Source organism: Thermoascus crustaceus (assembly GCF_041956765.1).
Source record: "Thermoascus crustaceus strain CBS 181.67 unplaced genomic scaffold VTN00scaffold_4, whole genome shotgun sequence".
Taxonomy (NCBI): domain Eukaryota; kingdom Fungi; phylum Ascomycota; class Eurotiomycetes; order Eurotiales; family Thermoascaceae; genus Thermoascus; species Thermoascus crustaceus.
This window is the reverse complement of record NW_027192530.1, coordinates 2,395,098-2,411,786: the sequence shown is the minus strand read 5'-3', so window position 1 is coordinate 2,411,786 and position 16,689 is coordinate 2,395,098. Positions and strand designations below refer to the sequence as shown.

General features: G+C 54.5%; 5 protein-coding genes across 5 annotated transcripts; 2 read left to right on the top strand and 3 right to left on the bottom strand.

Moving 5' to 3' along the window:
• Nucleotides 1–42: 42 nt before the first annotated feature.
• VTN00DRAFT_7444 (uncharacterized protein) lies at nucleotides 43–4,328 on the top strand (the record flags this gene model as incomplete). The annotated part of the gene is made up of 6 exons (XM_069434192.1): nucleotides 43–692; nucleotides 771–1,282; nucleotides 1,338–1,461; nucleotides 1,513–1,654; nucleotides 1,707–4,094; nucleotides 4,158–4,328. 6 exons carry the CDS (start codon nucleotides 43–45, stop codon nucleotides 4,326–4,328), a joined length of 3,987 nt encoding a protein of 1,328 aa, XP_069287498.1.
• A 1,194-nt stretch (nucleotides 4,329–5,522) lies between these two features.
• VTN00DRAFT_7443 (uncharacterized protein) lies at nucleotides 5,523–7,177 on the bottom strand (the record flags this gene model as incomplete). Its single annotated transcript, XM_069434191.1, has 6 exons — nucleotides 5,523–6,476; nucleotides 6,552–6,611; nucleotides 6,666–6,735; nucleotides 6,792–6,831; nucleotides 6,902–6,978; nucleotides 7,083–7,177. The coding sequence occupies 6 exons, from the start codon at nucleotides 7,175–7,177 to the stop codon at nucleotides 5,523–5,525; spliced, it is 1,296 nt and encodes a 431-aa protein (XP_069287497.1).
• A 443-nt stretch (nucleotides 7,178–7,620) lies between these two features.
• VTN00DRAFT_7442 (uncharacterized protein) lies at nucleotides 7,621–8,640 on the bottom strand (the record flags this gene model as incomplete). Its single annotated transcript, XM_069434190.1, has 1 exon — nucleotides 7,621–8,640. One exon carries the CDS (start codon nucleotides 8,638–8,640, stop codon nucleotides 7,621–7,623), a length of 1,020 nt encoding a protein of 339 aa, XP_069287496.1.
• Nucleotides 8,641–9,459: 819 nt separating this feature from the next.
• On the top strand, nucleotides 9,460–12,479 carry VTN00DRAFT_7441 (uncharacterized protein; the record flags this gene model as incomplete). The annotated part of the gene is made up of 5 exons (XM_069434189.1): nucleotides 9,460–9,698; nucleotides 9,769–9,931; nucleotides 10,002–10,070; nucleotides 10,137–11,414; nucleotides 11,478–12,479. The coding sequence occupies 5 exons, from the start codon at nucleotides 9,460–9,462 to the stop codon at nucleotides 12,477–12,479; spliced, it is 2,751 nt and encodes a 916-aa protein (XP_069287495.1).
• A 1,828-nt stretch (nucleotides 12,480–14,307) lies between these two features.
• Nucleotides 14,308–16,443, bottom strand: VTN00DRAFT_7440 (uncharacterized protein; the record flags this gene model as incomplete). The annotated part of the gene is made up of 3 exons (XM_069434188.1): nucleotides 14,308–15,684; nucleotides 15,812–15,933; nucleotides 16,011–16,443. 3 exons carry the CDS (start codon nucleotides 16,441–16,443, stop codon nucleotides 14,308–14,310), a joined length of 1,932 nt encoding a protein of 643 aa, XP_069287494.1.
• Nucleotides 16,444–16,689: the final 246 nt, after the last annotated feature.

Genomic DNA, 16,689 nt, shown 5'->3' with positions numbered 1-16,689 from the left:
AGCGGAGAGCCGAGGATCTGCTTGGGCTGAGATCAACAGTGAATGGACAACGTCAATTCGTCCTCTGGAAAACCGTCACAGGGGGAGACAGTGTGCGGGAAGAGCGCAGAGTGCTGGCGTCGCGATCAGGGCTGCCTGTCGGGCTTGTCTTTATCTGTTGATCGCCGGCTGGATCGTGTTTGGCGTCGATCGAGGCTGCTCAGGGCGGCGTGCGGTGGTGCCCGATGCGGCATGGCGGTTCGGTGCGCGTCGGTCACAGGCGGTAACGGTACAGCCCTCCGCGACCTTGTGTATGGTCCCAGGCTGTATCGCACGGTATCGGCCGCGGCGCCGCCTGGAGCGCCCAAAAGGGCAAAACACAAACACCCACGGATCAACATCTCGACTCCGTCCCGCTTCGCCTTCTCACCTCAAGTCAAGGCCTCCCACGACTGCTCGCCCGCACAGTCGCCCGCCATGGAGGACAGAATAGAATTTGACATTAACGAATCCCTCAAGTACTACCTCAGCGACCCTGCGTCCGTCCCGACCCCCGAGGCCGATTCCGAGCTCCAGGACTGCGAGAATGACCCCGACCAGCTGTCAACCACCCTCATCGATTCCGTGCTGAACCCCATCGTGGATGCGGTCGCCGAAAGCCCCGAAGGATTGACCAGGCCCTCTTTCTTTGACTCGCTGCAATTTTTGCTCAAGTGTGTCCCGCCTTCTCCTGACCCCTCACGAGATTGTTACCCTGGTGGACATGATTCTGAACTCTTGACCCTTTCCAGATGCTGCGCCGCGATCCCCTCGAAAACCCTCAGCAAGATCCTCGATCTGATTGTGTCCGGCCTGGCCGTTGAAGCGGATGTGATCCACGGTGACCTCGAAGCCGACGAGCAGGAGGCCGTCCAGCACCACAAGCAGCTGTTGGAGATGTACGGCTTCCTGCTCCAGTGGGCTCTCTCGGCCGTCGAGATAAAAGCCGCGGAGAAGCCCACGGATGCGGTGCCCGCGCGTAGAGGCCCCGGTAAATCGGGCAAAGCCAAGGCGACCGCAAAGGACGGAAACTGGGACTGGACGGCCCAGATCCAGATTTCCATGGAGACGATGTGCAAGGTGATGAAGCTCAAGCTAGGCAAGATCTTTATGACCACATCAGACCGTGATACCTTCGTGAACCTGTTCACCCGCTCGGTCTATCTCATCCTGGAGAGCGAGCAGCGAGTCAAGAATATGGCGATCCGGATGCATGCGTTCAAAGTTCTGTGCATTGCCGTTAAACATCATGGCCATGCTTTCGGTATGCTCTTGAAGCATTTGCAGATCCCCCATTCTCGCTAAACTGATATATGTAGGAGCCCAAACGTCTATCGTACAAAGCTTGACTTACTTCGAGCATCTCTCGGAGCCCATGGCCGAATTCTTGCACATTCTTGCGGAGCAGTACGATTATCCGCAGCTCTCAGATGAGATTTTGAAGTATGCAACAGCGCTACCTTCGTGACTGAGTTGGGGCTAACGTTGTGTCAGGGAGCTCGCGAACAAGGAATTCAACTCAAACGACACAAGAGGCCCCAAGTCCATCTCGGCATTCATTGTCAGGCTCTCTGAGCTTGCCCCACGGCTCATCATCAAGCAGATGACGCTGCTCGCAAAGCAACTCGACAGCGAGGTACGTCCAGCACCTAGCCTTTTCAAGGTGGTCGTTTCTGACGCATCATTAGTCTTACACCCTGCGCTGTGCCGTTATCGAGGTCTGTGGAAACCTCATTTCAGATCTTAGCAAGCAGGAGGAGAGGAGCGATAACTACAACACGCAAATTAACGCATTCTTCGATGTTCTTGAGGAGCGGTTCTTGGATATCAATCCCTACTGTCGCTGCAGGGCGATTCAGGTTTATATGAAGCTCTGCGAGCTGGAGCAGAAGTTCCCAAAACGAAGACAGACAGCTGCAGAATTGGCGGCGAGGAGTCTAGAAGACAAAAGCAGCAACGTGCGAAGGAATGCGATCAAGCTGCTGGCTAAACTGGTCTCCACCCATCCATTTAGTGTGATGCACGGTGGTCAGCTCTCACATAAAGAGTGGTCTGCTAGACTGGAAGCTGTCGAGACTGAGTTGAATTCTTTGAAGCCCCCTCCAGAGACTCCTGGCTTGGCAGAAGGGGAAATGGGTGCCTCGCATGTTGACAGTGCGCTCTTGGACGATGCAACGCAGATGCCGGACGAGTCACCGTCGAAGGCCCCAAGAATGACAGAAGAGCAAAAGGCTGCGGCCATGGAAAAGGCAGCAGAAGAGGCAGCCACGTCTGAATTGCTCGCACGGCTTCAGTTGACGAGGAAATATTACATTGAAGCGCTTCGCTTTATCGAAGTCCTGCACTCAGCGTCAGGGATCGTCTCACAGCTGCTGTCATCCAGAAACAAGAGCGAAGTTATCGAGGCAATGGATTTCTTCGTGGTGATTGACGCGTACAAGGTCGAGACAGCGCGCACTGGAATCCGCCGCATGCTTCGACTCATCTGGACTAAAGGGAACAGCGATGAGGGGAAGGGTGTTCAGACGCATCTGATCGACTGCTACAAGGGACTCTTCTTCGACGCGCCCGACTCGTTCAGTCCTAATGACGCCGCCAACTACATCGCTCGAAACATGATCAGTCTTACATTTGGTTCTACGCAGGCAGAGCTCACTTCACTGGAACAGCTTCTCAGTATGATGATGAAAGCTGGCCATATCTCGGACGCCGTTATCGCAAAACTCTGGCAGGTGTACAGTGTACAGAAGAAGGAAATTTCAAGAACCCAACGCCGAGGTTCCATCATTGTTCTCGGTATGCTTGCTCTGGCCGACCCAGAGATCGTTGTCAAGGAAATCGAAGCAATGCTGCGAATCGGACTAGGAAGCTTGGGAAAGTCTGATCTCGTACTCGCAAAATACACTTGCATTGCGCTGCGGAGGATGACTCCCGGCCGGCAGGCAAAGTCCAAGGATGCCGGGATTAAGCTGCCCAACGACCATCCCGTCGTGACCAAGCTCGCGGCGATGACCGAAATTGCTTCGGACAGCAAAGAATGGTATGGTGTGGCGGAGCAAGCAATCAGTGCGATCTACGCTCTCGCAAAGCACCCGGACACTGTCTGTTCTGAGATCATTAGACGGAAAACGAGGGCTGTTTTCCAGCCGCAACTGCGACAACCTTCCCCTGGGAACACGTCTGTCGCAGGCGAGCAGAGACCGGGTACGGCTTCGAGTACCGGTCAGAGTCCGAAACAAAAGACTACGTCCTGGCCACTCTCACAGCTGCTCTTTATAGTTGGCCACATTGCGATCAAGCAGATTGTCCACCTCGAATTGTGCGAGCTCGATTTCAAGCGCCGCAAGGCTGAGCACGAGAAGAACAAGCCTGCCAACGCAGGCCAGCAGAAGAAGGGCGAAACAGCTGAAGATGATGAACTTGATCTTATCGGCGGTACGACTGAGGATGACTTCACGGAAGCAATGAATCACATCCGTGAACGCGAGCTCCTTTATGGGGAGAACTCCCTCCTGACAAACTTTGGGCCCCTGGTTACTGAGATATGTGCAAATAACAACGCTTATCCTGACCATAATCTGCAGGCTGCAGCGACACTGTGTATGGCAAAGCTCATGTGCGTGTCGGCGGAGTATTGTGAGAAGAATCTCCCCCTCCTCATCACTATCATGGAGAGGTCCGACGACCCCATCGTGCGCAGTAATGCAGTCATTGCTCTGGGTGACATGGCAGTCTGTTTCAACCATCTCATTGATGAGAACACCGATTTCCTGTACCGTCGACTCAACGATGACGATGCTTCCGTGAAGCGAACCTGTCTAATGACCCTTACTTTCTTGATTCTGGCTGGCCAGGTCAAGGTCAAGGGGCAGTTGGGTGAGATGGCTAAATGCCTGGAGGATGAAGACAAGAAGATTGCAGACTTGGCCCGCATGTTCTTTACTGAATTGGCGACCAAGGATAACGCTGTCTACAACCACTTCGTCGACATGTTTAGCCTTTTGAGTGCAGAGAAGAATCTCGACGAGGGAGCTTTGAGGCGCATCATCAAATTCCTGGCTGGCTTCATTGAAAAGGTACGCATCCTTCTTGAACATATGATCCTGCGACCCGATGGCTAACCCTCTTTGATTTTGCAGGACAAACACGCCAGACAGCTTGCCGATAAGCTTGCAGCTCGCCTTGCAAGATGCGAGACAGAGAGGCAGTGGAACGACGTTGCCTACGCCTTGTCTTTGCTACCGCACAAGAACGAAGAAATCACCAAAACTGTGAACGCAGGATTCAGGGTGGTCACAGCAGGCGCGTAACGGACTCAAGTCGAGAAGAGGTCCAGGGAGCAAGTGGCGATAGTGGTCTATGGAGTTACAGGCATTGGGTTTCCTGGCTTGGGTTTCAGTTTTCGGTAGCGGGCTGGCCGCAGACGTAATGGGATCATGATTGACCAGTTTTACGGCTATTTGGTTTCTGTCGTTGCTAATGACTTGGGTAGTATATATTCTTCCAGCGTCGTTTGCACATAGGTCTTATGAATTACTTCACGTTGTAGGAGTTGAAGTTTACTTAAGCCGCTGCGAATTCATCTCCGCTGCCATGTCTTGTCCACACCGGTTGTTAAAAACAAGAGCCTCTGAGTTCCAGGCAAGTCGAGCCGAATTTCAATAGAACTATGCAATACACGTGCGGCGGAAAGAAATCAATCAATCAAGTACAACGACAGCCATGAAGATGTCAGCCTGGCGTCGATACCACCGATTCAGGTCACCCACCGGAAATAGGAGAGTGAGAAGGGGCTACCAGAATTGACTATGACTATGGATAGATAAAATATATTAGAGTGAGGAGAGACGGGTGTTTAATTGTCTTTCCCCTAATAGTTTGCGCTGGGAAAATATATATCATTGACAGGTGGATTGGATTTCCATATTGGAGATGGGTGGATGGATATGAGTGCACTGCATGTACATACAAGTGACAATTATATGGCACTGTATACATATGCACCAGGATGGAAAGCAAGCTCGAAAAATAATATGAATATGATATGACCACTTCTTTCGATAAGTTGACAAGATTAAAAGACATATATAAGACAACTGATGTAGCTAACCAATTTGAAATATTTCCATCGATCTATTTGTCTCTCTCTCTTCCTCTGTTCAGCCCCAACAACCAAATTGTGTTCCTGTTCTGTTCTGTTCCGTACATGTACATTAAACAGGATGCGACAGAGAATTTATATAACCTCCGTGATCGCAGAACCTGTATATGATAAGATATCTATAACTGACCTAGACATACACACACACACACACACACAAAGGAAAACAAAACCCATACATGAGGAGAGATCTAAACCTGGAAAAAGAACAAAAAAAAGAAAACGCCAATCTAGAGTTGGGGATGTTTGACTCAATCAATCACCCCCCCGTAAAATATGTGCAGAGATGGCGACGGATAGATAGACAAGAGAAGAAAAGCAACCCGTCTTGTTCTTGTCTTGTCTATGTACCAGTCACCCGACTCTCTTCGAGCTTGAAATTGCCCTCATGCATCGCCTTGAGGACCTGTTTCCCTTCCTCGGTCAACTCCGGTTTTCCCGGCGGCGTGACGACACCCGTAAAGAAGCGGGGGACCCATTCCTCGTTCTTCGCCTTCCGGGCCGCGGCCTTTTGCCGTTGGCGCTCCTCAAGTTCCTGCTTGAGCTTCGTCGCCTGGCTGTACCGCTTGTCCAGGATGGCCGCCGTCACCTCGGACCAGAACTTGCGGGACTCGTTCGGCAGCTGGTCCTCGTCGGGCGGGAGGATCTTGCTAGCCGGGAAGAGCGGGGTGATATCGATCAGCAGTTGGGGGTCTTTCGACCCGGCTAGCGTGTAGTATATCCGCTCCTGCCAGGAGCCGGTGATCCGGGCGAGGACGTCCGCCTCGGGCACGTCGCTGATCTTCATTTTGGTGTCGTTGTCCGGGTCGTAGCGGAAGATGACGCCTTCGACTCTGTTCTGGGTACGACCCAGCCAGCCTTCCTCCAGGTACTGCAGAATGACTTTTATGCGCGTCTTCGGACACGTCATGTAGCATGCATCTGCCACGGAGATGGTGAGGGTGCCCCTCAGCAGACCGCCGAGGTGAGCATGAGGGTGCGTGAGCCGGTACTCCTCATCCCCCCAGTTCTTCAGCGTGATGAAGATCCCATGGTTATATTCGCCGGGACTGACGCGGATGCTGGTGCCCGTGAACTTGGCGCTGATCTGGTCGTAGCCGCGAGCCGAGACGCCTCGTTCGGGACAGTCGACATAGTAGGCGGAGACCGGAGGGTGATGCGAGGTCTGCTCGGTCAGGTAGGATATCTTGACCCGGGCACCGTTGCTATCCACTGCAGCGGTGCCATTCGCTGCTGCGCCGCCTTTGCCGGAGGAGGAGAGGACAGCGGGTGCAGTGTCTTCAGCCTCCCAGTTACACTGCGAGTAGGAAACAAAATAGTCAGTTCATCCAGAGTTCCGATCAATATAGAGCTGCATATGTGCGCCACCAACCCTAAAGAACTCTCCAAGAGTGGAATTGTACGGTTTGCACAGTTTGCCCTTAATATATTTCTGTTCGTCCCGTTCAGCACAATGTCCGACCGGCTGCGGACGAAAAGGTCATACCAGGTCCTTGGTAAACCAGAAGCGCAACACCTCGAGCATGCGACCCAGCGGCTCATCCGACTTGCCAATGCTGTAGTGATGGTGTCAGAAGGGGGGACGTCCTGTTGAAGACAGTGGTACTCTGACCTGACAAAGGTCTCCGGTCTGTCGAGGTAGTTCCAGTACTCTGTGCCCGGGCGTTTGGTCAGTTAGCTCTGTAGACTGGACAGCACGAACAGAGATAAAGGGGAACTGACCTAGGTTTGGCGTGGGCTCGAGAAGCTGTGCTGGTAAGGAGAAGTGGATATTCGCGATATCAGTGACCCCGATAAACCTATCGGATAGAGAAGACAGGCCACATCAGCGCGACGTTCCCATGTTCCGTCTTGTTGAAATCCGGTCTTTAACGGAGAACACGGGAGAAGATATCAGACGTACTTGCGGAGGATGGACAGGAAGGTCTTGATCTTGGAGGTCTCATCGGGGGCCTTTTCGGGGGCGGCCAGCGAGGTGGCCGCGCTGCTGGACGACATGATCGAGCTGACCGCGGACGACAAACGAGACGAAGAAGACGATGATGCCATGTAAAGGAGGACGGAGAGACGGAGCAGCGCACGGTCAACAGGCCATGGTCGTTCCTTGGGATCGAAGCCGACCTGGCGGTGACGTTTTGCCTCCGACGTCACGTCGCTTACACGGAAGACAAACAACGGGGTCTGGTTCTACAGAGAACATGACAGCAGGACAGGCCATATATATATAAGATATCAAGACTCTACCGATCACCACAAAAACGCAAGAAAACGGCACGATGTCGCTCCTCGTGAACGCGCCGCGGCTAACAGAGAAGCTAACGGCCAATCAGCGCACCACGGGGCTCCACGTCCGCCTCGCAGACGACGATACTCTCCCCCACCGTCTGTCTTCTCCTCTATGTGACAACGTAGAAAACACACACACACATATATATATATACTCAACCAGCCTCGCCAAAGTCATAATGCCCCGTCTGCGCCGCGTGCTGCGTCGCCCCCTTCTCCCCGACAAACATCCCCCCGCACGTGTTGCACCGGATCTGAAAGCTGGCCGTATCGGTGTAGTAGTGTTTGCCCTGCAGGATCCGGCACAGCTCCAGCGCCCGCTCCAGCACCACCGGGTCCGCCGCGTCGAAGACCTTGGTGTCGAAGTCCGGGGGCGCATACGCATGCGTGAACGGCGGATCCGACGGCGAGAGCGCGATCGTATCGTAGTGGATCCCCGAGTAGACCAGGATACACCGCATCGGCCGTCCCTCGTTGAATCGGTCCACCCGCAGCGTCTGGACGTCAATCGAGCAGATTTCGATATCGAAGTGCTTGCTGAGGATGCTGAGCTCGATCGCGCCGCCCCAGGCGTTCTCGCTCTGGATCCAGCGGCAGTAGTCGTCCGGCCGCTTCTCCAGCACCACCTCCGAGTAGACGTCCGGCTGTGCCTGGATCGTCTGGGCCACAATCGACCGGAGCTCCGTCATCGTGTCCATCCCCCCGATGAGGGCGCTGCCCACGGCGCGGAAGAGGCACGAGTTGTCGTCGGGCATGATGCGGAGCACGAAGGTGCCACCGTGCTCCGGCGACGGCACCTCCGGGGGATCGTTCTCGACATTCCCATGCTGCTTGCGATCTAGCGACAGATGGCCCGGGGGCTGCTGAGGGTTCTCCCGCTGAGCAATCGATCCCGCGCCAGACGGTGCCGGCCCGCTGCCTGGGGGCTCGGGGGCTCCCTCTTTCCTGGTCACGATGAGCTGTTCTCCGTTCAGGTTGACCCCGATGTCCGCGATCTTCTGTGTCGGTTCGAATTGGTCCAGCGGAAGCGGCTTCAGGTCCGGATAGCCGTACTTGACGTCGTAGGCCGTGAGCCCGGTCTTCTCAGCGATCTGGCTGCGGAGGGCGTCGGCCGTGGCAGCATCGTCGAGCGTGATGGTGGACTGCCCCGCAGGTCCACGGACTCGAATCCTCATTTCTTTGCGGGCAACCGTGGATGGACCGGGAGTACCCAACGTTCTGCCGCCGCCAGCCCTCTGGACAGAGGAAGGGATGATATGATCACCGCGATGCCAGCAACCAGGTACAGAAACGAAGTCCGGACGGGTTCAACGAAGCTAGCTCACCGCGGCGGAGGGGTATCGGACGGAAGCCGTGTGACGTAGATAAGGAAGAATCGGTTGTCTTCTTCGGAGTGCTGTATATATATGTAGAATGAGGAACAAAGGACACCCTTGTTCCAGACGGGCCCGACGAGACAGGACAGCTCAAAAGGAGACGAAGCGCAAGGGCAGGCCGAGGCCGAGGATGTGCAGCAGCTGCGCCATGACGAGCGGCGGCGGCTTCGCGCGCGCGGAGGCGGGGACGGCGACAGTTGCAGGAACAGAGCTCCGAGGGCGCGTCTGGCGCGCTTGCGGGCCTGCGTCGCAGCGCTGGTCGGGCCTGCAGAGCGCGTAGCATATCTACTCTGGATGCAGATATCTGGAGGATAGAATAGAGCAGAGATGACTGTAGGAAGGATTTCACCTACAACGCGACCGTCCTGTCCTGTACATACAGCATGCCTCACCGCGCCCGGCTTATCTTATCGCAGCTTCCTGGCCGGTCTCGTACCGTACCGTACCGTACCGTACCGCCCGGCGGCTCGAGACGCCGCTTAGTCATCCGCGTCGCATCCTTCAAGGCTCAACATCGTCTCCTTCGCAGCTCGACAGCGTCTGGCCGTTCGTATCGACCTGCTCTCGCGTCCCTCCCCCAGCAGGTCGTCCGTTGCAGTGCGCTTGACCGGTGCAGACATGGCGAAAGCATCTGCGGAGCCAGAGGCCGCCGAGGCCGCGTCGCAGCCGACGCCGCAGCCCGCGCCTGAAGAGCCCGTCAAGTCGATCGAGAACGATGGCAAGCCCGACAGCATCCCCGACGACAAGGACGATGGCGCCGCCGAAAACCCCGACGATCCCGCCAGCGAGGTGACCGAGGACCAGTGGAAGGCCATGATGGACGTCGTCATGGCCATCTACAACTACAGAGAAGAGGAGTGCGTACCCGCTCCAGGCCCCGAGAGCCTTCGTCGGCACTGGCTAACATAGCTCTCCCCCCCATCGCAGTGGCCATGACCCTTCACGGCTGTTCCATCGCAGCGTCAACAAGCGCAATGTCCCGGACTACTACGACATCATCAAGGAGCCCATGGCTCTAAGTATCCTGAAGCAGAAGATCAACAAGCGCGAGTACAAAAACTTCGCCGAATTCGTGCGAGACTGTGCTTTGGTGAGTGAGCACCGCAGCCCCGGTCCAACCTCCGCGCGCCTACAGCTGCTGACTGGAGCCATCCTCCCAGATACCCCACAATGCGCAGACGTACAACCGTCCCAAGTCGCAGGCGTACGAAGATGCGCTGGTCATCAAGGTGGGTGGACCGACGAAAACCGCTCCGGTTGACAAGGGTCTGACAGCCCCTTTTTTTACCATGCAGGATGTCTTTATTTCCGAGTTCAAGAAACTAGTGGAGCAAGGGATCATCTCCGCTGAAGTGGCGGAGCTACCGGACCTGGGAGAGATTCCCGAAGCGGATCCTCTGCCTCTTGAAGACGAGGACGAGGAGGAAGAAGATGAGGACGATGATGACGACGATGCCGACGACTCCGACGATGAAGGTCGTCGCAGGAGGAAGCGCGGCACTCGGTCGGCAGCCGGAAAGAGAGATGGTGGAAAGGATGATCCAAAGTCCAACGATCCCGAGTTCAGAAAGAAACGCGGAAGACCGCCGCGAGTTGACACGCCCATGGAAGCAAGGATCAAGGCGGTCCTGAAAGGCATCCGCAAATTCAAGGATCCAAGCGGCCAGCTCAAGGTCCGCCACTTTGAGAGATTGCCGGATAAGGCGCAGTATCCGGACTATTTCGTGGAGATCAAGGAGCCGATGGCGATCGACATCATCAAGAGGAAGTCCAAGCGGAAGAAGTACAACTCCGTTGACCACTTCATGAAAGATATGGACTTGATGTTCAACAATGCCAAGTCCTACAACCAGCCCGACAGTCAGCTCTACAAGGATGCCGTGGATTTGCAGGTGGAGGCGCATAAGTTGGCAGAGCAGGAGAAGAAAAAGCCCGACAGCGAGTATCTGATGGAGGACGGGCGCCTGCCGCTGCCGGACGGCATCCTACACAACGGTGAGCTGTGGAAAGTGGGCGACTGGGTGCACATCCAGAACCCGAACGATGTGACGAAGCCCATCGTGGCCCAGATCTACCGCACATGGCAAGATTCTGAAGGCCAAAAATGGGTCAATGCATGCTGGTACTACCGGCCAGAGCAGACCGTTCACCAGTATGAGAAGCACTTCTATCCGAACGAGGTGGTGAAGACCGGCCAGTATCGGGACCATCGCATCGAAGAGGTGCTTGACCGCTGCTTCGTGATGTTCTTTACCCGCTACAACCGCGGTCGACCCAGAGGTCTTCCTCCGGACAAGGAGGTGTACGTCTGTGAAGCCCGTTACAACGAGGAGAAGCACAAGTTGAACAAGATCAAGACCTGGGCCAGCTGTCTCCCTGACGAGGTCAGAGAGAAGGACTACGAGATGGATCTCTTCGACGCCCCTAGGAAGATCAAGAAGGTCCCCAGTCCTATCAAGCACCTGCTGAAGGAGGGCGCAAAGGAGACCGATGAGCTCCCAAAACCGACATGGGGTGCGGAGAATGCGCCGCCCATTGTTGGAGCAGTCCATTGTCGTCCCAGGGAAGAGAATGTGAGTGCTGCCAGATTCGTTCTCCCTCAGCAAATCCGCTGAAGCTGACACGTCTACTCCCAGGAATCACCTCCTCCAGAGCCCACCCCGTCGCCCCCTCCACAGCCCGTCCCTCAGCCCGCACTCCCTCCTGCTCCTCCTCGACAACCCTCCATAAGCCACCCACCAGCGCGCCAGAGCGTGGATAGCCAAGGTGACACCAACATGACCGGCACTGCTCCTCCACTGGCAGCGCGTTCGCCGGCAGCGCAAGTTCCTCCAGTCCAGAACTCGCCGGCCCCAGTTCCCCCGCCAGCTTATCACCAGCCCCAGGCGCCTCCTACTCCTGTCTACCAACCCGCCTTCCCGAACCGTGCCGGCAGCTACGCGCCGCAAACACCGCATCCGAGCGTCTACCAAGCTCAACCTATTCCTCCCCAGTACGCAACCCCTCAGCATGCTTACCCGTCTTACCAAGCGAACCGACTGCATGTTCCTCCGCCTGCGGTTTACAATCCGAACGCACCACGGCCGATAGAGGTCTTCCACCTCAGCGACGCTGCCAATGCAGCGATTCCGGCCGACATCCGTGAGCAGTTCCAGCGGGACGAGCAGGGCCACGTGCTCTTTTTCTCTACCCCACCGTTGGACGTGGTGCCACCAGTCCAGCGCGAACTGGGCCACTCCCTCAAGTATCTGGCAGCGAAGGAGGAACGACGGAAACTCGTCGAGGAGAAGAAACGAAAGGATGCTCACGAGCGGGAGGAACGGGAGGAGGCCGTGAAGCGTAGGCGGGCAGACGAGAACAAGGCCCTTGCCGAAAAAGTCGAAGTTCTGACCGAGAAGGCGATCGACGTCTTCGCGAACCAGATCTCGTCCGGCACCGACGAGTTATACAAGATGCTGTATGGGGACAGGGCGGAGGAAGCTAAGCTGGCCGACATCAAGGAGCGGGAGCGCAAGACCCTCGCGGACCGTCTCTCCCAGAAGCAGACCGCGCAGATCCAAGCTCAGTCAAAGACGCCGTCTTTTATCAGCCTCAAAGGCGGCGCCATGTACCTCGATGACATTGACCCCCGAATCTGAGAGACTAAAGTCGACTACTATCCATTCGACGATTCGATTGTATGATTTTATATCCACTTCTTTTCTGAGAGAGTGAGTTCTAGCTGTCTGTTTGTCTGTTTGAGAGAGAAGACTTGGGAAACCGACTCCAGGCAGGGGAGGGAGGCTTAGGCACGGTTTTTGTTTGTATGGGGCGCAACTATTACGGGTGTTAATCTATCTATCTATTTTATTATCTGAGCAACCAACCCCCTTTGCTTAGGTGTTAGATGAAAAAGCCTGCCCTTTTTTCTCTTTCCCCATCTTGATGTATGTATGTAGTAGTGTACAGCATAGCCAATATAACAAGAGAATAGACATGGGATGTGTCTTCAGCTGTCTATCCCGTTGAAATTTGTGTTTATACTTAGTGCGGTCTATGAAATCATTCTTATGCGTCATATTTGTCATGCAAATCGAACACGGATATATCCATGTACATATAAGTACGAATCCAGTACCTCAACCCATCTTTCTTAACCAGATTGAACAACACTTAGTTTTTTATCCCGCCCCCTTTGATAAATCCAAGACAGCAAGTCAACACCTTATGCACATGTACATGCAGCCATATATAATGGGACGATCCGATCAGACCAGACCAGACCAGACAAAGAGATATGATATATATAAAGAACCTGAATATAAATAAATAAAGACTAAAAGCTACTTCAACCATCCTTTCCCCCTCTGGTCCCTCCCGTCCCGGAACGTCCCTTTCTTGCCATTATTTTCCAGATATCTAGATACTTGCTACTGTTTCAGTCTCATTTAGCTAGCTAGGTAGATAATTAAGTTCGAATTTCAAGTTTTTCCTATTGCTTAGGAGTCTATTATACTGCTTTCAGACTCGTAACGATTCGCGTAGGTATACTGGCGTAGGTATACTTAGGTATAAAAGGCCAAAAACAAAGAAAGTCCAGTCCAGATCCTAGTCGAATTAAATTACTATTGTTAGTTATCACTTGCTGATACCCGTGTACTTTCAAACAGTCTGATATTGTATTTGCCACGGCTCGACTCGACTACTTAATAAATCACAAAACAGAATCTAAGGCTAGCTAAGGAAGGAGAGAGAAAGCTAGATCACAGTATGCCAAAGAGAAGTTAAAAAAAGGAACCACAATTATTTATCATATCTGTTTTAGTTGGTTGGTCCTATGTTGTGTGTATTTTCGTAATCTGCATTGCTAACTTATTTAACTGTAGTTTTTTTGTTTTGTGTCATTCTTTTATGTGTTTGTACTGTATGACGTTATAGTGCAGGAGTGAAAAAAAAGGGAGAAGAAAAAAGATCGAGGCATCATTTATTCATGGACAGGGAGAACGATGATGAAGTAATCGTGCTCAGAAACTGTGCCTGAGTGGGGAGAAGGAAAGGTAAGGGAAGAAAAGAAAAAGAGAAATGTACACATGATGCCAGCTGGAAATTGGATAGGTAAAGTGAATGTCTCAGATATTCAGAATGATCGATTCGGTCTGAAAATAAACAGAGACTATGTAATTAAGGATGTGGTAAGACGCGAAGTAGACTGTAGGACTTCAGTAGCTCTTGAACACCGTTTTCCCAAAAAGACATGTATCTAAAAAAATGACCGCGTGCAAATTGGACGCTCAATAGATGTGTAAAACCGTGGGACCGCTGGATCATTCTATGCAGTATGTGTAGTCAGGAAATAGAGGTTTCGAGGAGCAAACAGGAGCGCCATGCGTGCCGCACAAAATATACATGGATTGGACATATGTCATGCCCATTAGGAGAAGACCGCGACTCTCCATTCCAATTCGAAGGATTCTCAAGTTGTTGTCATCATGGTTGGACGTCCGCATCTCGTGCTGGAGTTGTCTCCTCACCGCTCGAGGCAGGCTTGTTGGAGCTCCAGGTGGCGCTGCTCCGTTTACCGTTCTCTTCCTCTTCCATCGAGAAGACCAGGTCACCCTGCTCTTCGTCGATCTTGCTCGTGGTGACAGGCGACGAGACAGTACGATCAAGACGGCTGCTGGGAGCCTGCCGGGCAGAACCAGGATGGAGTGACATACTGCTGAGCTGCTGGGATATCATAGACATCGACGATTGACGCGCGGGGCTCGAGACAAAAGGAGAGATGTCTCCAGAAGGCCGGCTGCCGATCGGTTGCAGGCTGGGGCTCGAACCGAAGTTCAGGGAAGACTCGCGGAGGGGAGATCCGACATGATTGAAGGTGGACGAGCCGTGGGCCTCTTCTTCTTTCTTCTGTCGCTGCTTGGCAAACAGCGCTCCAAATCTTGACGGACTGGAACCCAATGGAGACCCAAATTTAGTCGAGCTTCCCGCCAACCCTAGACCACTGAGGTCTCTAATACTCGAGCTCAATTCCTGCTCTGTGCGAGAGAGCCTCCTCATCTTCTCCTGGGGAGTAAGCACATCATCATGTAGACTACCCGGGAGATAGTCTTCCTCCATCGGGAAATTGTTGTCATCCCAGTCGTCCAACACTGTCGGCCGTGGGACACTAGCCGAGAGCATCTTAGGCCTGGCCATTCTCTGAGAGTGTAGGAACCGTGGACCAAGCGGATCGTCCGGGACTGCGGGCGGAGAAGATCCCAGGGCCGACGATTGCTTCCTCAGATCAGAGCCGTACGCGGTATCACGAAGACTTCTGAGTGCATCCGAAGGAGCTCCGAATCTCTGGGCGGGGGGTGACGAGAAGTCGAGGCCGAATTTCGACGGCATCGAAGCTGCCACCGGCCCATAACGGGCGGCGTGTGATATTCCCTGGCTGTCGAATGACGCCGGGAGGGGTGCATCGAGAGCCGTGAGATGCTTGGGAGATGCGGGGAGTCGAATATCGTCCCCTGGTGATCCGTACTTCGTGTCTGACACGAGACCCGCGTCGATCGTCGGGATTACGTCGTAGGAAGGCTGTTGCTGTTGCTGCTGCTGCTGCTGCTGCGCATGTAGAGCCGCAAACTCGTCCTGGCCAGCGTAAGGATAGGCATATCGAGGATCGTGTCCATTCATGCGCTGCTGGGATAACACAGAGTTGGTAAGCGCAGAATCCTGGTTGTGATAAGCCTGCGGATTCACCCGGCCACCCAAGTTCAGATGCCCTCCAGCCATTCCCAGGCCAATGTTAGGTCTGTTCACCCGTCGCCCATCCGGCAAGATATGCGCCAGCGCACACTTTGCTCCAAACTTGCAGTTGCCCTAAAGACACTATCAGTCAGCCTTCTCTGTTTCAAATCCGGCCGGACCAGGTGGAGAGAGGTGAGGATCCCGGGAAAAGGGAATTCCGGCCCAAGGGGGGAAATGATGGCACCGTGACCCAGCGTACCTTTGTGAAGTATTTGCATGGAGCAGAGTCGACGGCGGCATCGGTCGAATGCAGGAAGGGACAGGCAGGGCCGGCCTGGCAAGCTCCCTGACGGAAGAATTTGCAGGGGACATGCTTGGTATCTGGATGTCGACGGGTGAAACGAATCAGCTCCCCGAACAGACGACCGACCAAACACCAAAAACAGGCGTACTCTTACTGCTTGGGTTAGGGGGACTGCGGGCAGGCATCTCGAAAGGCATTGTGCCCGACATGTTGCGGGAGTGGCCGTTCTGGAGATGGGCGCCCGGGCCGGAGGGCACGGGGAGGGGACCACGATTCCTCATGTCGCTGGACAGGCGATTCTGCGAACGGGCGGCGCTGGGATGAGGGCCAGGAGGGTTCCGGGGTGCTGGCAGCTGGTGTTGGTGCTGCTGCATCGCCGGCAGGGAGCGAGACTCAAGAGAAGGCCGGTCTGGAGGGGTCCCGGCTGGGAGATTTTGACTCGGGGCGGTTTGGTGGGGGTTTGGAACGGTCGATGAGGCGGCGGCGGCGGAGAAGCCAGGCAGAGGGCCCGCCGCGGTCAACGGGGGACTCAGCAGATGGCGATGATCGTGCTGGTGATGGAGGTCGACGAGGCTGGCGGCAGACATGGCTTGTGGTGGATCTGTTCGTGCTTGTTCTTCTGTCTTCGTCGTCAGACGGCCGGCCTCCTGCTGACTGCCCCAGCACAGTCTCTGGCAGGTCGGGGAGATGGAACGGGGGCAGACAGAGGCTCAACGTGCAGGATGATAAAGAGAGAGAGAGGATGAAAGAGATCACAGACGATGGAGACAGAAAGAGGACCTGGGGAAAGTTAAGCCGCCGCAGCGCCCGACCAGACCCGGCTCTTCTTCCCG